The 22548-nt window shown below is 40.0% G+C and overlaps 1 protein-coding gene across 1 annotated transcript; it reads right to left on the bottom strand.

Annotated features, from left to right (window-relative positions):
* Nucleotides 1-20754: 20754 nt before the first annotated feature.
* On the bottom strand, nucleotides 20755-22004 carry LOC308264339 (hydroxysteroid dehydrogenase-like protein 2; the record flags this gene model as incomplete). Its single annotated transcript, XM_080697534.1, is given in 3 exon segments — nucleotides 20755-20880; nucleotides 20882-21853; nucleotides 21855-22004. Coding segments are annotated over 3 exon segments (1248 nt in total).
* Nucleotides 22005-22548: the final 544 nt, after the last annotated feature.

Below are 22548 nucleotides of genomic sequence, written 5' to 3'. Positions count from 1 at the left end.
TATTCCATACCCTCTGATTGGTCACATTAGTTGCTTCACTATAGGGCCCTTTCTATAGCTCAACCTCTTCCTGTTGCCCTTTTCCTCCTAGTTATTGCTGGGACCATCAAGAGTGGGATCGGTACTTGCAACGCAGCATGCACAGAGAAATATCGCAGAAAATATAAATCAGACGCTTCTCTTAAAAGACTTTTTTAAAGTCAGCAGTGGCACCACTGCCATTTATGTCAATGCAGACACCTAGAGCCTTGCTTCCTGCAAAGCTGTGAGTGCACAGGCCTCCTGGCTCGGCTCTATCCTGTGGATTTCTGAAGTATGGGGAGTGGCCGCCCTCAGCTGACATCTAGAGTTTCTGCAGTCAATAAAACAATGGTTTGAAACTTTAATGGACAGAATACTTATTGCACTATTCGTTTTATCGATTGTAGATGGCTACACTGGCAGAGATTCTGATTTGGTAGGTCCAGGGTGGGACTCTTTCACTGATCACAAACCTAGATGATTCTGCCAGGCGTGGTGGCGCATGCTTGTAATCTCCGTGCTTGGGAGGCAGAGACAGGAGGATCGCGCAGGTTCGAAGCCAGCCGCGCGCCGTGGCTTAGGAGACCCTGTTTGCAAATAAAAATGTAAAAATGGTCTGGGAGTATAGCCCGGAGGGCTTCCAGGAACCCCAGTACCACACACACACACACAGACACACACACACAAAAAAACTAGATGATTCTGAAGCAGAAGGTCCATAAATTAGGTTTCTGAAGTCACAGAGCTAGACTAAGAGCATGAACTGGGTTTTGTTTTTGTTTGGGTTTTATGTTTGGTTGGTTGGTTGTTTTTTGTTTGTTGTAACTAAGGATCAAACCCAAGGCAGTGCACTTGCCATGCAAGTGCTTCGCCTCTGAGCTACGCCCCAGCCCCTCGGAGAGTGAATTGGACATTGTGATATGGATGCTAATTGAGGTTTAGTGAAACAAATGAAAGATTAATGTTGCTGTGAAACAGGAAAGCAGGAGGAGGGTAAAGAGAAGATAATAATTGATCTGGGATTTAAAGATGGGAAGAAATTTCCCAGCTAGGAAAGAACAAGGAGAATTGAAAGTGAATGCAGGCTGGGTGCCATGGTGCATGACTCCATCCCAGTATTTGAGAGGCTAAGACAGGAGGATCACAAGTTTGAGGGCAGCATGAGCAACTTAGGGAAACCCTCAGCAATTTAATGAGGCCTTCAGCAACTTAGTGAGACCCTGTCTCAAAATAAAAAGTTAAAAAATGGAACTTCAGCCTTCGGGAAGCAGAGACTGGAGGACTGAGGTTCGCAGACAGCCTCAGCTCTTAGCAAGCCCCTTCACAACTCAGTGAGACCCTGTTTCAAAAACAAAAATGACTAGCTAGGCGTAGTGGCGCACGCTTGTAATCCCAGCACTTGGGAGGCTGAGACAGGAGGATTGCACAGGTTCGAAGCCAGCCTCAGCTACTTAGTGAGACCCTGTTTCCAAATAAAGTATAAAATAGGTCTGGGAGTATAGCTCAGAGGTAGAAAGCCCCAGAGTTCTGCCCTCCAGTACCACTAATAATAATAATAATAATAATAATAATAATAATAAGGCTGTGAGTGTAGCTCAGAGGTAGAATACCCCTGGGTTCCATCCCCAGTACTGAAAAATAAAAAGATGGAACTTGAGAATATTATACTGAGATTAACCAGTCTCAGAAAGTGAATAGTTGCATGTTCCCTCTCATATGTGGAAGCTAGATAGGAACTGAGAAACAAAAGAGACTTTGGATAGAGAAGCAGAGAGACACCAGTGGAACAATGGAGGGAGTTTAGGAAAAGGAGGAGGGGGATAGAGACCTAAAGAAGGTGACCATTTAAATAATTCTGTGTATGTATATGAAATTGCCAGAGCCAATCTCAATGACATTTATGGGAAAACATCCCTGGGTTCAATCCCCAGTGAGAGAGACTGTGGGAGGAGGGAGAAAGAGAGAGGGAGAAAGAGAGAGGGAGAAAGAGAGAGAGAGAGAGAGAGAGAGAGAGAGAGAGAGAGAGTTAGTTGTTGGGAGCCATTAAGGCCTTCCCCTAGATTGGTGTCTCTGACTCAGCTGACTGTCCTTCACCCAGAGTCAACAAGGTTTGGGGTTATGAAAAGTTCAAAGAGGTCTGAGAGAAGATCAGGTGGTGATAGATCAGGTGGTGATGACACGAGGGTACTGATAGGCCTATCTGTAATATGTGTTTTGTATTGGTCTTTATTGTATTCTGGTGGTGGTAGCACAAGAATGTTGATTGACCTGTAGCTGTGTATAAATACCTCTGGAAAAACAAACCTGGGGTCGGCGTTGGCTCAATAAAGATGAGATTGACCCAGAAGTTGCGTTGGCCAGGAGCGTCCGCGCAATAGACAATACTGACCCAGGTATAGTCGTCGACCCGTAGGAAATATTGACCCACGAACAGGGGTTGACCAGTAGAGATAGTAGGCTGGCGGCTCCCCCACGTTAGGGTTAAAAACTCTTGGTCCTCACGCCTCACTTCAGAACCCCTACTCTTGCCAGCTGGCTCTGGCACAGAGAGAGAGAGAGAGAGAGAGAGAGAGAGAGAGAGAGAGAGAGAGAGAGAGAGAGAGAGAGAAGGATGAAGGATGGCAGGTACATATGGCAAAATATAAACCCCATGGGTAGACTTGAGCCACCTACTGCAGAGCTGAGCCTCCTGTGCTCAGGGGAGCAGGCATACTGTGGGCCACTCTGGATTAGCAGTTCCAAAACACAATTACTGCACCAGAAATCTGCTGGGCATGTGTTAAAATGCCAATTGCTCAGGCTTCCAACAGACCCACTGAGTCAAATTCCTAAGGAGAAGCCTGGGGCTTTGTACATTTAGCAAGGACCCCCAGGCACTCTGATAACCAGCCAGTGTGGGAATTGCTGATAGACCAGGCTTGTCTGTCCTGAGACCCTTGGTCCTTCAAGGATGCTGCATCCAGCCACGAAAGAAAAACATACAGCAGAAGTTCCGTAACCAGACCCAGTTCAGCTTTCCATAGAGAAAGGGGTAGATTACAGAGGTGGGCGTTAGGCAAATGATCTAGATAAAAAAAAGCAGAAGGTAAGCATGTGAAGGAAGTTTCTAGAAATAAAGGCAAAGTCTACAGAGAGGTGTCCCATGTAAGGTCAGGCCAATGTGGACTTCTGAACTCTACAAGTACCTGCCAGAGGAGGTGGCTGCCTGCTGGAGACTGTCCCTGGAGTTGAACAGGCTTCCAGTTCCTCATGCAGTTGAAAAGATTAATCAAGGTACAAATAAGCAAAAAATCCAGGGTCGGAGTTGGGACATCATGGTTCAATAGAAACTACAAAGTAAGCCAAGCCGGGCTTGGTGGTGCACGCTTGTAATCCCCGCACTTGGGAGGCGAAGACAGGAGGATCGAGCAGGTTCGAAGCCAGCCACACTGGCTTAAGAGACCCTGTTTTCAAATAAAAATATAAAATAGTTCTGGGAGTATAGCCCGTAGGTAAAAGGGCTTCCAGGAACCCCAGTACCACCAAAAATATAAAATAAAATAATAAAAATAAAATAAAAAAGAGGGAAAAAAAGTAAGCCCAGCATAATCCCAGCATTTGGGAGGCTGAGACAGGAGGATCATGGTTTACAGCCAGCCTCAGCTACTTAGTGAGGCCCTTTGCAACTCAGAGACCTGGTTTCAAAAATAAAGAATAAAAAAATAGGACTGGGGGTGTAGCTCGAAGGTAGAATGCCCCTGGATTCCATCCCCAGTACCACAAAAAGAAAGAAGCTACAAAGTAGATGTAGATGACATTGCTTGGGGAGGTGAACACAGACTTTAAGGGACAGAGTAGAGAAGGGAGGCACTGAGTCATCAAGGACGGGGTAATGTGAAGTTTTGCTCTCCACTTTCTAAACACATGGGATGTAGAATTCAACTCAGAGTCCCTTTATTTAAACATATAGAAACATACTGTTATCTAAATGGCCAGTAGATGGCACAATGGTTTAGAAAAATGATCATAAACATCAACTGGTTTTTGTTTCTTTTTTTTTTTTTTTTTTTTTTTGGGTGGTACTGGGGATGGAACCCAGAGGCTTTCTACCTCCGGGCTACACTCCCAGACCTGTTATATACTTTATTTGGAAACAGGGTCTCACTAAGTAGCTGAGGCTGGCCTTGTGATCCTCCTGTCTCAGCCTCCCAAGCGCTGAGATTAAAAGCATGCGCCACCACACCAGGCTCCAACATCAACTGTTTAAATCTTTGTGTCATACACACACACACACACACACACACACACACACACACACACACGTATATGTATGTATACACACACTGTAATAAAGACTAAAACCAAAGTAAAATACCAGATCAGTATCTGAGGACTTTTGTATTCCTCAGGACTCAGAGTTCTCTAGTTTTAACTTGCGACCAGTATATTGCACAACCTAACCAGAAACATAACAAAGTATAGTTCACATGATCATCAAGCCCAAAAATCTAAAAACTCTGAAGAATAACAATATGTTTGTCACTTAAGTAATGTTCACATGCCGTTAGGCATGGTGGCACATACTTGTAATTCTAATTGTATTGAGAGACTGAAACAGAAGGATTACAGGTTAGAGGCCTGTCTCAGCAATTTAGCAAAACCTTGACCAATTTAGTGGGATCTGTTTCAAAATAAAAAGGTTTTGGAGTGTAGTTTGGAGGTAGACTGCTCTGGGTTCAATGCCCAGTATGGGGCTGGGGAAAATGTTTATGTGCTATAAAGCTATTTTCAATGGGTGTTAAAATTTTTATCTTCCTCTATTAAAAATTATAGTTATATGATTTTTTGGTATATACTCCAAGCTGGATTAATTATTAAATCTCATTTTATATTTTTTCTGCTGAATTTAAAATAAAGTTTAAATATGTTTGTAGGCCTCTAAAGTATCGTGAGTCCTATATACTTTGCCTAACAGATAAGTCCATACATTGGATAAGTCTGCTACTTTAAGATATATAAGAGCCAGGTGTGGTGATACATGCTTGTAATCCCAGTGCTTGGGAAGCTGAGACAGGAGGATCGCAGGTTTGAAGCCAGCCTCAGGAATTTAATGAGGCCCTCTGCAATTTAGTGAGACCCTATCTCAAAATAAAAATAAAAATAGGGCTGGGGCTGTAACTCAGAGGTAGAATGTCATAGGGCTCAACCCCCATTACCCCCCCCACACACAGATATATAAGAAATAAAATTTAAATAAAAAGTAAAATTTGAGGGAGAAAATGAGTTTAAGTTGTCTGCTGAAAAACTGAAATTTATTTGAAGCTTTATATGTTGTCTTAAAATTATATTTAAATATTGCAAAAAAATAGTCTTAAGTTGCTTGCCATCCAGGAAAAAGAAGGGAAACAAAATCTCTTTCTTTATTCATCAACTAATGGATGTCATACAATTGCAAAGTAAATTTGTGTCTGGAAATTGTCACTCAGAAATTTCCTGCAGAGGGAGGCGGAGGTAAGAGGTAAGTAACTAAGAGTTGATAGCATGTACATGCCAAAGGAAGGAGAGACGATTTATGGGAAACAATATTTTCATTTTGAGAGTTTTCTGTTTTGTTATTTTTCTCAAGAAGGGAAGGAAGGGAGCTGAAGAGAAATGGTATTACTTTTCTTGGGGTCTAATTCTGAAAAAGGAAGTATTTGACCACAGTGTCTGAGAGTCTAAAGTTTTAAGTAAGGGTCTATGGGAGTACAGTAATAGCTACTCTAAATATACTCCAAATTCCATGAGTCGGAGAACTGGGACTTGTGGGGATTCTAGGAAAGCCAAGAGTGCCTTCCAGTGCAAATGCTCTGAGACTTAGAGCAGGGAGAAGAAGGTGGAGTGTCTGAGAGCCTGGGATCAAGGTCAGGGATCCAGGATCAGGAGAGAGCGTGTCTTTTCTGGTGAATGAGACATTGAGCACCATCTTTGTTGCAAAAATTGCTTTAATTGCTCTTATGCCCTGTGACTTTTTCCCCCTAGACTTTGGGTGCAAGCAATTGATGAGGAATGTTTTAGATTAAATTTGTCTTTAACATTTCATATACTAAAATAATAATTCATCCAAAACTTTCTATGTCATTTTAAAAGCCCATCATTTAAATTGGAATGACATAATTTGCTTTTTATTTTTAACTTTAATTTTCTTTCAATATTCATACTTCAGCTGGGTGAAGTGGCATACACCAATAGTCCTAGAACTCAGGAGGCTGAGACAGGAGTATTGAAGGTTCCAGACCAGCCTCAGAAACATAGCAAGATCCTATTTCAAAATAAAAAATGAGCTGGGCGTGGTGGCACACGCTTGTAATCCCCATGCTTGGGAGACTGAGACAGGAAGATCGCAAAGGTTCGAAGCCAGCCTCACTGGCTTAAGAGACCCTGTTTCCAAATTTAAAAATATATATATAAAATGGGCCTGGGAGTGTATCCCGGAGGTAGAAGGGTTCCATCCCCAGTACAACCATTAAAAAAAAAAAACCCAACAAAATAAAAAGTGGACTGGGGTTGTAGCTTGGAGGCAGAATGACCTAGGTTCAATTGCCAGTACAAAATATATATTTTACACTTTTAAAAGTTTGCTTGGGGACTTCCGGGAAGATGGCGACCGAGAAAAGAGGGGCTTAAGAGCCCCGCTAAAAACCAATCTCCAATACCACAAAATCAGCGCCTTTCATAGCCAGAAAACACCATCGCCAGAGAAACAAAAAAATCACCAGGCTCCAGAGAGAAAGCGGACTGAGAACAGAGCTCAGAGCAAAAGAGGAGATACACCGGCCTCACGCCCAAGGATGCAGCAGCAGCGCTTTACTGCTGGCGGCAGCGGCAAGTTCACCGGACGGCTACAGCAAGCCAAGGTGAGTTGCTGCGGAACAGCCAGGTGGGATTTCTCGGCACAGGGAGCATCTAAAGCTCCCAGTGGCTGAGCTCAGCACACGCTGCAGGGATTCAGAGTGGAACTCAAAACCAAGAAGAAATACGCCAGCCTCATGGCCGAGGGCGTAGCAGCGGCGCCATATTGCCACCGGCGGCAGCAGCACCGATTCACCGAGTCCAGTACAGCTACATCTGCGTACTCAAGAACAGTGAGTCAATTGCGGGCCACAGAGGAGAAATCCCAGTACTGTACTCCCTGGGACTTGACCCAGTGGGGGAGGGGCGGTGGCAGAGATATCACACCATAGGAGATCGTGCAACCTGGCACCCCCCCCCCATAGTCTAAAGCAGCCTCTATCGACTCTCTGGGTCGGAGACTCTGTGATACAACCCAGTAAAGGAGTAGTGGGGTCTGAGATACTACTGACTCGAGATCCAGAGCACCTTAAGCGAAGTCATAGTGACCCAAGGGAAGAACCCAGAGAAGGCACAAACTTCCGAAATCATGGGAAAGAGGAATAATACTGGAGCAATGAATGCCCACAACCCCACAACATCAGAACCCGATAAAACTGAAAATCAGAGATTTCTAGATCAAATCAGGAAAATAACTGTAGAAATAATAGAGGTGCTTCGAAAAGAACTCAGAGAGAGCCAAAAAGAGATAAAGGATGCAATTAATGAAGTAAAGGCCTCAATTCAAAGCACAAACAACCGATTAGACCACATGGAGAACAGAATCTCACTCTTAGAAGATGATCATTCCAAAAATGAACGCATAGTTTCTAATCTAGAAAAAAATATCCGACAGCAGGAATCTGATATTGAAGAAATATGGGCCCATTTTAAGAGAGCTAACCTAAGAATAATTGGAATAGAGGAGGGAAAAGAAAGTGAAACCAAAGGGATCAACAATCTCTTCAAGGAAGTAATAGCAGAAAATTTTCCAAACATAGAGCAAGAGGTTGATACACAGGTCCAGGAAACTTATAGAACTCCCTTTAGACAGGATCAGAGAAGAGGATCCCCACGCCACATAATTGTCAAAATGACCACTGTGGAAGCCAAGCAGAGAATCTTAAAGGCAACAAAAACAAAGGGCCAAGTGACATTCAGAGGCAAACCAATGAGAATCACTCCAGACTTCCCAAACCAAGTCATGAGAGCCAGAAGGGCTTGGAGTAACATATTCCAAACTCTGAAAGAAAACAACTTCCAGCCAAAAATTTCCTACCCAGCAAAACTTTCTATCAAATTAGATGGAGAAATAAGAAGCTTCCATGACAAACAGAAACTGAAGGAATTTATGTCTTTAAAACCAGCACTAGAGAAAATACTCAAAGAGATTAACTACAAAGAAGAAATAGGTAACACACAACAGAACCAGAGAAACAAGATTTTCCATCCAACAGACAACTAAGATTGGTTATCTGTGGAGATTCATTATTTATGTTAGTCTTTTACCTATCTCTAAAGGGTATTGTTTGCCTTTATTGTTGTTAATTTTTAGGATTTCTAGTTGGAATATTAATATACCTTCAGATATAGCATTTGGAAATATTTTATCCCATTCTAGTAGTAACTTTTAACTCTGTTTACATTGTCTTTGGATATACAATATTTTTTATTTTTTAGGGACTTTGTATACTCTTCTGTTGCCTGTGCCATTGAAATCACATCCAAGAAATCACTGCCAATTTCAATGTTGTGAGGTTTTATGACCCAGATTTTCTCCTAAAAGTTTATAGTCTTAAGATTTATATTTAGGTCTTTTATCTATTTTGAGTTAATATTTGTACATGGGATTAGGTAAGGGTCCAATTTTATTCTTTTCCATGTAATTATTATTCTTCAACAATATTTAGTTAAAAGATTATTATTTCTACCACCAAATGTTTGTGGAAACCTTGTCAAAAATAACTTGACAATATAGGGAAGAATTTAGCTCTAGGCTTTTATTTAACTCCAATGGTTTATATATCTGCCTTTAGAATAGTACTACACTGTTTCAATTATTGTAGCTTTATATGGTTTGAAATCAGAAAATATATATCTTCTAGCTTTGTTCTTTTTCAAGATCGTTTTGGGTATCTAGAGTCCATATTCCATATTAGGATAAATTTTTTTTCTGAAAAATAAATATATAAATATATGATAGTTTCACCTAAAAAAATAGAAAAAAAATATCTCTGGTAAGAAAGAAAGCAAAAAGAAATATTGAAATGTTATCTTTAAGTCATCAAAAGCTTGGTATCAGATAAATGAAACTGTTAGTGAGATTATCATTTTTAATTTTGGATAAATTGCTATAGTACTAGATGTCAACCACTAAGCCAAGCATGGGAGGGAGGGATGGGGAGACAATGGGGTGGGGATCGGGTGGGGGCTGACTGGGCAATGTGTGCATGTATGTCTACAAAAGTTTGTATCCCACTGTGGTGTATGAATACAGTGCACCAATAAAAAAAAATAATAAAAAAATAAAAGTTTGCTTGGGGGATGTTAATTTATATAGTTATTTCTCACCATAACTTTTTTCAAATATTTAAAGCTACCAAAAAAACTTCAAAGTGTGGAAATTATGAATATCTTTATTTCCTGCTGTAATGAGTTAAAGTCAAGCTGGGATTTATACAAATTCCAAAACAAATAATTATGTTCAAAGACGTTGGCACAGAAGTACCTATATAGATAAAAACATCCCAAAACCTCCTACATTAATAATTTAAGAAAACGTAAACTTGCAAGGGTACCACTGTTTATTCAGGAGTAATCCTGAGAGGATTTAAGTCTCATTCAAGGTCTCAGAGAGTGGATGGAAGAAGAGAGTAATAGGCTGTCTGCCAGCTAGCTTCTGTATTTTCAGATATCTGAGGAATAGTGCTACAAATTTGCCTTAGAGGTTTTCCTCCATTCCAGTCCACAAGCCTGATAATCAGATTTTGGAGGGGGGCAAATTCTCAGGGAGTACTTTGTACCTGGAGAGAGAGCAATATAGAGTTTTCCTGTACCTCCAAACAACCCTAATCTTTGGCAGCACGATTCTCATTTGAATACATTCAATGAAGGTCACAGAGTGTTTAATATTTATCTTCTAGCCTATCCATTAGGTTCGCACTACATCCATCAGAGCCACATCCTGATGGGTGAACATTCAAAGAAGCACTATAGGGTTTAAAACCAAATTACCTGGGTTCATATCTGTTCTCTGCCACTTGTTAGCTATAAAAGCATAGACAAGTGATTTAGCTTCTCCAAATTATTTTAAAGAAGTGGTTAAATCAGCCTAAGTTGGTCTCAGTTTGATGATCAATAAAATGGGGACAATGATAATAGTATAATATTATTAACAATAATGCCAATAATATTATAAATATCTTGTGATGAGTAAATGAGATAACCCACAAATAAGATCTTGGCTGAGATAATCTACACATAAGCTCCTAGCTGATAGCACCTGGTGAAGAATAAGAGCTCAAAGTTACACATCAGCCATATAATTTGCTATTCCAAGGAAAGGCACGTAAGGGCAGGTTACTAAGTATGGCAGGTCACGGGAGCTACATAGAAAGAGCTCAGCAGAGGAGGGTCCCCCAGTGCCTCTGCCAAAAGCAACCTGAAAGTTAAACTGTGTTTGAATTGGAGAAATCTAATGGCAATGCACGAGAAATAAAGGTGAGCAGTCACTTCCTGTGGAACCTGGCTGAGGACTTGACATCTGGGAATTGGCTCAACCTGTTGGGTAGAAGTAAACAAATCTTCCTCTGTGCAGCCTTCTACCTTATTCTAACCTTCCTTTATGCTCAATTCCTATTTTCGAAAATATCAGAAGTAGCCCAGCGTGGTAGCGCACACTTGTAATCCCCGCGCTTGGAAGACAGAGACAGGAGGATTACGCAGGTTCGAAGCCAGGCTCGCTGATTTACGAGACTCTGTTTCCAAATTAAAAAAATATAAAAATAGGTCTGGGAGTGTAGCCCGGAGGTGGAAGGGTTCCATCCCCAGTACCACACACACACACACACACACACACAAAAATCAGAAGTAACTGCCTTGTATAAAATGGCATTTTTCAAGTGCAATCCTAACTGATGAGCTCATGTAAATTGGCATTTTTAAAGTCTAATCCCAAGTAGCAGGAATATATATTATTCTGAGAATGCAGAACATTTCTATTTCTATTACAAAATTTTTTTTTACAAAAATGAAGATATGTTATGTAGTAAAATAATAAGGAATTCCTTGATTTTAAACCTTGGCTTTTTTTTTTTCCTTTCCTGGGCTACTTCTTATTCCATACTATATTACTATACTATTATTTATACTGCATTGTTAATCTATATTTATTTGATTCAAAATCCTTATGAAAGATTGAGTTAGTTCTCTGTAATTTCCATACTACGTGTATTCTGCCATATGTAATTTCTTTCAAACAAAATGGAAAAATCCCAGTCCCCACAATCTCATTGCTCTTATTTTAAGTGAGAATGATTCATTTCTTGTGGATCCTTTAAAAAAAAAAAAGCCCAGAGATGAAGAATCAAGGAGCATAATGAATGAAGTCTGTTCCATAATTAGTAGCCAGCTCATATTCTTCAGGGGAACTGGAAGGATTTTTTTTAAATTCCTTACTTCAAGCCTCTGCTTTTATCCCTTAATTTATGCAGCGCACCACCTAAATCAAAGTTGCCTAGATATTCATTCTCTAAATTATTCATTCTCTTTCTCAGTATTAGAAGCCTGGCAATGTCAGCCATGAACAAAAAACAAAAGAAGAATTCTTAGAAATATTAAACATTTTAAAGCTGGGCATGGTGGCACATGCCTGTAATTACAGTACTTAGGAAGCTGAGAAAGGAGGAGGCCCACAAGTTTGAGGTTATCCTTAGCAACTTAGCAAGACCCTGTTTCAAAATAAAATAGGGATGGGAGTATAACTAAGAGGTAGAATGCCCCTGGGTTCAATCTCCAGTATATATATATATATATATATATATAATACTGAACATATTAGCATATTCAAATAAACACTTTGGTTTGTCCACAGATTCAAAAAAAGTCCCTCCAATAATTCTGATTTTCAGGCATTGTGCTGGGTGTTGCTTATATAGTGATGAATAAAAACAAGTATAGTCTCACCCATATGTGGCTTGCCATTTAATGGAGGTGTCAAAATAAGGCAAATGCAAAAATAAATGTGTAGCTACAAATTACAGTTAGAACCCAATTTATCCTGAGGGATCAAAGACAACCTCTCTAAAATAAAATATGCAATTTAAGGACAAAGAAAAGGGATTAGTTGGGTAAAGATTTGGGGAGAGAGTATTCTAAAAAGAACACATGCCAAGTGTCTAGGGCAAAAAAGAGCTTTAAGAGACTGCCATATTAAGAAACTGAGTGCCAGGCATGCCGATGCATGCTTGTATACCCAGTACTTGGGAGGCTGAGACAGGAGGATCGCAGGTTCAAAGCCAGCCTCAGCAACTTGGTGAGGCCCTCTGCAACTTAGCAACTCTCTGTTACAATTTAAAAAAAAAAAAAGGAGGCTAGGGGTATAGCTCAGAGATAAATGCCTTTGGGTTTAATAACCAGTATCACAGAAAAGAAACGGAGCAAGTCCAACATGAGGCATTTAGGGAGCCGTGGGGAGAACTGTATAACATTAACCTAATAGCATCTCATTTACCTGCATTTGCACTTTAAAAACATCAGCAACCTGGCATGGTGGCATACACTTAAAATCCCAGTACTTGGGAGCTGAGACAGGAGGATCCCAGGTTCGCAGCCAGCTTCAGCTACTTAGTGAGGCCCTCCCCAACTTAATGAGACCCTGTTTCAAAATAAAGAATAAAACAGGGCCGGGGTGTAGCTCAGAGTTAGAATGCCCCTGGTTCCATCCCCAGTACCGAAAAAAATATTTTTTTTTCAAAATTCTATTATTAGGTAATTCCAATGTGAATTTAAATTCCAAGTTCTGAGCAAAATTATACAAATAAGCATCTTCCTGGCATTGAGCTAGCATTTCCCACATTCCCCCACACCGCTCCACTAAGCTCTTTCTCTGCCAATTAATGGCTACATATTTGAACCAAATTTATCAAGTGATCTAAACACAGTAAGATACAAACATAAAACTGGATTTTTCTTCTTTTAATCATGCTATAGAAAACCTCTTCTTCCTATACTTTTATATCTTAGCCGACCCACACTTCCACTTATTAATGCCTAGCCTAGTATAATGTAAGTTTTTATTTATTTATTTATTTATTTATTTTGCGGGTCTGGGGATGGAACCCAGGGGCATTTGACCTCCAAGATACACCCCTTGCCCTATTTTTTATTCTTTATTTTGAAACAGGGTCTCACTGAGTTGCAGAGGGCCTCACTAAGTAGCTGAGGCTGTCCGCAAACCGCGATCCTCCAGGTCTCAGCCTCCCGAATGCTGGGATTACAAGCGTGCGCCATCACGCCCAGCTTAATGTAAGTTTTAAAACTTCCATTTTGATCTAATTCTGTGTTGGTGCTTCTCTCTAGGCACCGCCCAGTTGGCCAAAGTGAGTGGGAAAGTTGACAGTGCACTGGGCAAAGGTAAGACCTCAGAGGCTGGCAAGGGCTATGTCCTGAAGAGCCTTCAAATGCCAAAGGCTTTATCTCTTAAAGGAGATACAGAAAGCATTAGAGGGGAAATACACAAATAGGTAAATAGGTTTTCATTTACAGTCTCTCAGCCATTCTGTGAAAGGTTGATTGGAGCTGGGTGTGGCCACACACCTGTAATCCCAGTACTTGGGAGGCTGAGACAGGAGGCTCTCAGGCTCCAAGACAACCTCAGCAATTTAGCAAGCCCCTGTTTTAAAATAAAATAAGACTGACGCTGGGCGTGGTGGCGCACGCTTGTAATCCCCGCGCTTGGGAGGCGGAGACAGGAGGATCACGCAATTTCAAAGCCAGCCTCGCTGGTTTAGAAGACCTTGTTTCCAAATAAAAATATAAAAAATAGGTGTCTGGGAGTGTAGCCCGGAGGTAGAAGGGTTTCTAGGAACCCCCGTACCATCAAAAAAAAAAAAAAAGAATAAGTACAAAAAAATTGTAAAATATTGTTGAAATCTAGCCCACCTGATTTCTAAAATTTACAACTTCTAAAGTCTCTTCATTTTACAGGTCCAGTTTTCCTTTATATATCTGTTATGGGTTGGATTATATCCCGCCCCCCTTGCCCAGTACTTAGGAATGGTGACTTATTTGGAAATAAATATTCACAAAATTCTTTACATTGTTTACTACTGGTGCATTGCAATTATATATCACAGCGAGGTTCAGAGCACACACATGCACCCAGCTCTCCTGTGATTCCTTCTACACCTCACTCTGCTACTCCCTGTACATGCCAGGGAAGCCAGTAGTGATATATGTGAATAGTGTCGAAGCATTGCTTGAACTTCTTTTTGGAGGTAATCAAGTTAAAGTGCAGGTCATGGGGGAGGGCGCTAATGAAATATGAACATTATATAAAGGGAAAACTTGGAGACAGACACACATACAGAAAATTAGAAGACAGAAAGTCATTGAACATAAAGGCCATCTTCCATACAAGAAGGGAACCCCAGAGCTGACTTCCACTCACAGCCTTCAGAGGAATCCAGCCTGCCAACAGATCAACTTCAGACTTCTAGCCCCCAGAGCTGAGACAATAAATCTCTATTATCTAAATCACCAAGTCCCTCATACTTTATCACAGCATACTTAGAAAACTAATATAGCTAGCCGGGTGTGGTGGCTCACGCTTGTAATCCCCGCGCTTGGGAGGCGGAGACAGGAGGATCGCGCAGGTTCAGAGCCAGCCGCGCGCGCTGGCTTAGGAGACCCTGTTTCCAAATAAAAATGCAAAAATAGGTCTGGGAGTGTAGCCCGGACGTAGAAGGGCTTCCAGGAACCCCAGTACCACCAAAAAAGAAAAAAGAAAAAAAAACTAATATAGCATCCAAACTAAGGACAGAAGGCAGGGAGGGTCCCAGGGCCAGAGACAGATGGAAGTTAGAGGAGGCAGACTGCATAGAGTCACATAATCAGTTTCTGGAAGAGTACCAATGTGTGAGTACTATCTTTAGCAGTCTCCTAACCTATCCATCCCTGCTGTGGCCAGGATATACAACAACCCAAAGTAGTCCTTCCAGCCTTAGCCAGCTCCACTGATAACTCATTCATAAGCCAAAATCATCTTTGAGATCAGACAGATTGAACGTAATCCACCTTAACAGATTCATCCTCTCAGACTGCTGCCTGCCTGCCCCACTACACTCTTGAACAAAAGAACCATCCACGGGCCCTTGTAAATGTTCGTAATATGCTACAATTCCATGTCTTTTCACCACCATGATGATTCTTCTCTAAAATTGAGGCCATTTAAACCAGAACAAGAATGAGCTACAACAACGTTAGGGAAAAAAAAAAAAGTTTTGCCCACTGATACCCTGAATATCTTGCAAGGCAAGTTAAGTTTACTGTCACTGAAAGAAGAGCTTTGAAGATTCATTCATGGACGATGTAGAGAAATTGCTAAGCCAGTAAAGGTATGAGAGGGGTTGTCCTCAAGGAAATATTTTGGCTTTATTATTTCATAACACCTTAAACTTTGTTACTTTGTTTATATTCTCTCATTAACTGTGTAACAAAGTACAGAGTGGCACCCAATAAAAAAGTTGATAATAATATTATTTTTTTAAACCTCAGTACAGGTTTATTGAAACAAAGCCTATGGAGGGATTCTCCAATGAAAGATGGAGCCCATGTCTGCTTACAGTCCAGAAGTTTATATAGGTTGTTTAACGAGAGATTCTACAAGGAGGGGGAGAGGTAGTTAGCTACTGCCCAGGGGAGTTGAGGAGGGAGTGGGGAGATGGGGCAAGGGCTAACTATTGCCAATGGAGGTGTTGCACCAGGGTTAAGCAGAGTAATGAGGCTTTCCTGTAAGCAGAGGGGTCTGATAAGCAAGGGGTCTATTAGACAAGTCTTAGGCAAGACAGTGGGGACATTTCGGAAGCAGCGGGAAGGGTATACTGAGCAAGACTTGGAAATTTCTGGTCAAGATGGAGTCACTGTTGTTTGAGGCTCTAACATTTTATACTCTTTCTCTTAATAGAAAAGAATAGAGGTGGGGGGTTAGGGTTGGTCCAAAGGGCATCAGGTCTTTTCTGTATCTGCTTTTGTGGAATGGGAAGTTGAGGTCAGTGGAGTTGGGTAGCTTTGGGTATTTGTACTGCCAGTTGATTCCTTTTGGAATTGGGCTAGGCTTTCTCTTTGGATGGTGTCCTGAACTATCCCATATTGGTTGACATAGAAATAGCACTTCTTCTGTAGAAATAAGCAGAGGCCTCCCTTTTTGGCAGTGTGAAGATCTAATTCTTATAAGCCATTGGAGGGGGAACATTTGGGTTGATGGGGGCAAGTGAGACACTCAGTACAGGCATCCAGGGAAGCGCTTTCATGTAGGCACAGAGGCTTCATGGGCAAAAGGGAGCCAAAGTCAGGAAATATCTAATTAAACTATATGGAGATCTTTTAAATGACCCCAAGAATATGGCTCTTTTTACTCTAGAATAGCACACTTGTCTCTGGTTAAACTTTCCTACTGGATATTCAAGGCCAAGTAAGTAGCCTTATGTTGGGCAAACAAATTTTTATAAAATTACTTTGCTGTCATGGTCAGTCAAGGCTGCTCCAGGTTGCTCTTAGGGACTTTGTGAGGCTTTTCCTCTACCAGTTGTGCCCGTTGACCAGGATGGGTCATGGTCTTGCTGACACATGGCTTCCCCTGAAGCCCTGGGGATGTTTCCCTCTTCAATGACCCTCTTTTATACAGAATGTGCACCCGAGGCTCTTGATCTGTTCCTTGGTAGAACTTTATAAAAACTAGCCTGAGAGCAAAAGATTTGTCAAGACAATTTCCTTGGTTTTATTTATATCTAAAACAAATACATTTTTTTTTTTGCTCTAAGTAATAATTTACCAAAAACTAGCTTGAACAAAGATTTTGCATTTTTATCAAGATAATCTCTTGTGTTTACTGTCATTATTTGATTACTTAGCAAGCTGCATCTTAGCAGAATCAGGGTTTAAGTGTCTATAATTTATATCCTGTTAAATGACCAATTTGTAACTCAGGCTGAGTGAACAAATATTGCTTTGGGTTACTATATATATATGTATTTAACACCCTGTGTATCTGTGACTATAGGTGTGTATACATCTGAGGGCCAAATATGCTGTGCATCTGAGGTTTCTCTAAATGTTTCTTAAAAGCTTATAAAATTAGATTTATGGGCCTTATATACATCCATGATAACCAGTAAGTTATCTCTTTTCCAATTTGCATTGTATGTATTTTTTTTTCAGGTCTAGGGATGAAACCCAGGGGCATTCTACCTCCGAGATACAACCCCTGCCCTATTTTTTATTCTTTATTTTGAAACAGGGTCTCACTGATTTTCAGAGGGCCTCACTAAGTAGCTGAGGCTGTCCACAAACCGCGATCCTCCAGTCTCAGCCTCCCAAATGCTGGGATTACAAGCGTGCACCACTATGCCTGGCTCTGCATTGTATCTAAACCTTAATCATATAACATGTTTGATGAAATTATTAAAACTTCCCCATTCAAAAATTCCTATGATTTAGCCAGGCGTGGTGGCGCACCCTTGTAATCCCAGCACTTGGGAGGCTGAGACAGGAGGATTGCACAAGTTCGAAGCCAGCCTCAGCTACTTACTGAGGCTCTCAGCAACTTAGTGAGACCCTGTTTCCAAATAAAATATTTAAAAGAAAGATCTGGGAGTATAGGTTGGAGGTAGAAAGCTCCTGGGTTCCACCCCCAGTACCACCAAAAAAAAAAAAAAAAAAAAAAAAAAAATTCCTATGATTTAAGACCTGGTTTACATCTGTTTGCTTTGACTGAATATATAAGAAAAATATAATTATTCATCAATAATAAGCCTATTTTCATCATTAGCACTCTTCTCTAAACTTACAAAAGATCTAAAACTTTTTTTTTAATTTTTGTCAATGCTGTTAACCTACATAGATTTGTAAATATAGTTATCTTCCTGAACCATGGATTCTAAATTTCACTCCAAAAATAAATGTTAATATATCTTAATTTTGTGTAACTGTGATGTTAATTATTACTGAATTCTTTGTATGTTAAATATATTTGTATTTCCCAAGTATCTTCTAAAATGTAAAGATTAAAAAATACTTTAAGGTGTTTACAGGTGTCCTCCAAACAAAAAAATTTTAACAGTGATAGCCTTTTTCAGGTTTACATTTGTGTTTTCCTAAATTGTCTTATGACCAGCTTAAGATAATTAGAGGTGCCCAAACTGTTGTCATTCTAAAGCATGCCACTTCTGTTGAGCATCAGCCAGGCATGGTGGCGCACGCCTGTAATCCCAGCATTTTGGAGACCGAGACCAGAGGATCGCGGTTCACAGACAGTCTCAACTATTTAGCCAGGCCCTTCGCAACTCAGTGAGACCCTGTTTCAAAAATAAAGTAGGACTAAAAAATAGGGCTGGGGGTGTAGCTTGGGGGTTCCATGCCCCTGGGTTCCATCCCCAGTACTGCAAAAAAAGTTGAGCATTAATAACTACATATATTCATATATGTAAACAAGTCAAATTTAAATAGAAATTTGTTTATAGTGTCAAATATTATAAAAGGTATTATACAAACTAGATTTATCTTGTCCTTAAATTTATTTTGCATTTTTCTTGTATCTATTTTTAATTGTTTTCTGTTAATATTTTACAAAAATACAACTTCTAGCAGAATAACCTAAACAGTATTTTAGTAGCCATTACTAGGGAAACAAATAGACTACAATATTGACCCTGTTCATTAAAAAGGATTGGTGAAACTGACCTTCTGGGTATTCAACAATTAAGACTTGGAGAATAATCAGGAAATAAAAGGGATAAGGAAAAAACCAGCTAATATTGTGGCCTTTGCCAAATAGGCCAAATAGGACCCTGCAACTGATGGGACTCAGAAGAGCTCGGCAATTCTGTTGCATCACCCCACCCCCAATCAGGGGGATTGCAATAGTAATATATTTTAATAAGGTTTCACAGAAGAATAAACTAAAGAAGGAGTTTGGAAGCATTATAAAAATAAACAAGCTAGCCAGGTGTGATGGTATACACCTATGATCCCAATATTTATAAGGCTGAATAGGAGGATGCAGGTTCAAGACCAACCTTAGCAACTTAGTGAGACCTTGTTTCAAAATTAAAAAAAAAAAAAAAATAGCTGGGTGTGGTGGCACATGCTTGTAATCCCCGCGCTTGGGAGGCTGAGACAGAGGATCTCATAGGTTCGGAGCCAGCCTTAGCTACTTAGTGAGGCTCTCAGCAACTTAATGAGACCCTGTTTCCAAATAAAGTATAAAATAGGTCTGGGAGTATAGCCTGGAGGTAGAAAAGCCCCTGGGTTCCACCCTCAGTAACACACACACACACACACACACACACACACACACGGATAAAAAATAGTGCTGCAGTTGTAGCTTGGAGGTAGAATGTCCCTGGGTTCCATCACCAGTACCACCACCAAAAAAAAAATTTAAGAAAATTTTTAAAAATTAAGAAAATTAAAAAAAATTAAAATGTTCAGAGGTGTAGCTCAAAGGCAAAATGACTCTGAGTTCAATACTGAATACAAAAAAGGAAAAGGAGTCAAGATAATTATTTATAATAGTATTTCTTCTAGGTTGGTTCTATAATTTAGGTATTGTGAATTGTGCTTCAATAAACAGGGTGTTTGTGTATCACTATAGTATTTTGACTATAATTCTTTTGGAAAGATACCCAAGAGTGACATAGCTATGTCACATGGTGGTCTTTTGAGAAACCTTAATACTGATCTCCATAGTGGTTGTACTAATTTACAATCCCACCCACAAGGACATAAGAATTTCTATTTCTGTACATCCTTTACAGCATTTACTATTTGTACATTTAATAATTGTCATTCTAATTGGAGTTGGATGGAATTTCAGTATAGTTTTGATTTGCATTACCCTGACTGCTAATGATGTTGGACATTTTATACACAATGGAACTTTATTCAGCTATAAAGAAGAACAAAATTATGTCATTTGCAAGAAAATGAATGAAACAAACTATTTTTTCACACTTATCCCATTTATTTATAGGAAATACTCAGAATAGGCAAATCGAGAGAAAGAAAAAATGGTTTTCTACAAACACTAGGATCTATGCTGTAATCATTTGAATTACATTAACATTTCTCTATAAATAACTATATCTAGAAAACTAGTTAACAAAATAAAAATATATTTTTATTTTACTTAGTTTTCATAAGTAATATTTATTACATAGTTAACTATGTAGTTTATATGAAAAGCATGTAGACGTCTTTAAATATATAAAAATCCAAAATATTAGGATTTTCATTAGTGTACAATCCAAAACTAAAAGTTTCTAAACAAACTAGCTTTATTTTACAAGAGAAGGTCTATACAGGGCTAATTTTACTGCTTGACCCTGATCATAACATATACTTTTCCCCAAAGAAGATAGTGAATGAGATGTAGATCTCAGAAATCAAAACTCACAAAATATAAAAAGTACAATGTCTTAGATCCCACTTAATTGGCTAGCTATTTCAATTATAAGAATTCAAGTCTTAGAGAAATTCTATTTTTTTTCCAGAATAAATATGCATATCCTTATAATACAATAGGAAAGACAACAAACATGGGACTTACTGTTGATCTTTTGTTTTTCACTTTTGAAGCACAGCAGTCGTCATTTTTGTTTTTTTCCTTCACAGTCTGGAATTTGTCTGAGTCATTAGCTTCTCCAATTTGACTACTAGAGCCATGTTTCCTTTAATCTTCAATTTTCCTGACATGAATGCCATCGTTGGTTTTAGTTTTCCTGAAAACAGTTTTGACAAAATCCTCAGTAGACATACTCATCACCATATCTGCCCGATCAGAGGGCTCTCCATGTCCGACATTCCCGCCCTTGCTTTTCAGATCTAGAAACCACATACCACCATCTTCACCTGAGAGTTCAAACTGATAGACTGCTTGTGTGGCTTTCCAGACATCATCACTTAGAGAGTCCTTAACAATTCTAAACGTTTCCTCCACAGCTCCAGAACGCGGTTTTAACCGTGGCTCTGCCTTTTCTGCTTTGAATTCTGGAACAGCACCAGATGATTCCAGTTGCTTGCTTAATTCATCTGGGTGTTCATCCAAGAAGAAATCTGGTAATAAAGGATGGCCTGGTTTAATTGCATAGACAATTATTCCTTCTTCTTTTAAGATATTTTCATCAGTAATAAAATTGCCAGCAAATGTTTTTGGCTTTTTGAAAATGGAATAGGCAGCATCTGCAATAATACCGACTTTCCTACACTGGCTTTCAACACCAGAGCCTCCCAGCATATCCATGGCAGCGGTATGGATAGCTGTTCTAGGCCATAAGGCATTGACTGCAATTTCACCTTTAAATTCTCCCGCCATTCCAGGCACACACATAGACATCCCATACTTAGCAATTGTATACGCACAGTGCTGTTTGAACCACGCTGGATTCAGGTTCCGTGGTGGGCTGAGATTGAGGATGTGGGTGACTTTACTCTTTTTCAAAACAGGAATACATGCTTTAGATGTAAGGTAGGTGCCTCTGGTGTTCACGCTCATCATCAAGTCCACTCTCTTTGTAGGTGTTTCCAATGTCTTGGTCAGGCTAATAGCACTGGCATTATTCACCAAAATGTCAATCCCTCCAAATTTCTCAACGGCTTTCTCCACTGCGCTGCTGATCTGCTGTTCATCTCCTACATCAACAATGCACAGCAAGGCCTTTCCTGCAGCTGCTTTGATTTCTGCAGGAGCAGTAGAGATGGTGCCTGGGAAGTTTGGGGTGTGACTGGGTGGTCTTTGCAGCAGTGACAATGTTTGCTCCATCTTTTGCCGCTTTCAAAGTAATAGCTTTGCTGATGCCTCGGCTAGCACCGGTGATAAAAACTGTACATCCTGCTAGCTTCCCGGTGTTGGGTAACATGCCTTCCGTGGGTCAGAGGAGGAGGAGGTGGCAGCGGCGACAGCAACAGGAGCGGGCAAAACTGAGACCATTATGCTAAGTGAGATCAGCCAGTTTCAGAAAGTCACAGGTGATTGTTTTCTCTCCTATGTGGAAGATAGAGAAAAAAATAGGAAACAAAAGAAACTTTAGATAAATAAGGGGAGAAAGAGCAGTAGAATGATGGAAATGATTCAGGGAGGGTGTGGGAAGGGGGAAAGGAGGACCAAGGAATAAACAGATAAAATAACATATTGATAAATGAAGGTATCAGTACCAGTCTCACTAACATGCATAGGGAGGTAGGTGGAGGGAGTGGGAAAAGGTGCAGAGGAAAATACCACACGCTGTGTGCATTTATGTTCCTATCACCTTGAATCTTACTATGATGTATAATTACAACATACCAATACAATATAAAAATAACATATTTTACCAGGTAATAATTTTCACCTCATCTTTGATTCTCCAACAGAAAAAAAAAAAAAAATTCAAGTGGAAATCACCAAAGAGGGATATAAGAGGT

Source organism: Muscardinus avellanarius (genome assembly GCF_963383645.1).
Source record: "Muscardinus avellanarius genome assembly, chromosome: 6".
NCBI classification, from domain to species: domain Eukaryota; kingdom Metazoa; phylum Chordata; class Mammalia; order Rodentia; family Gliridae; genus Muscardinus; species Muscardinus avellanarius.
This window is presented reverse-complemented; position numbering and strand designations above follow the sequence as displayed.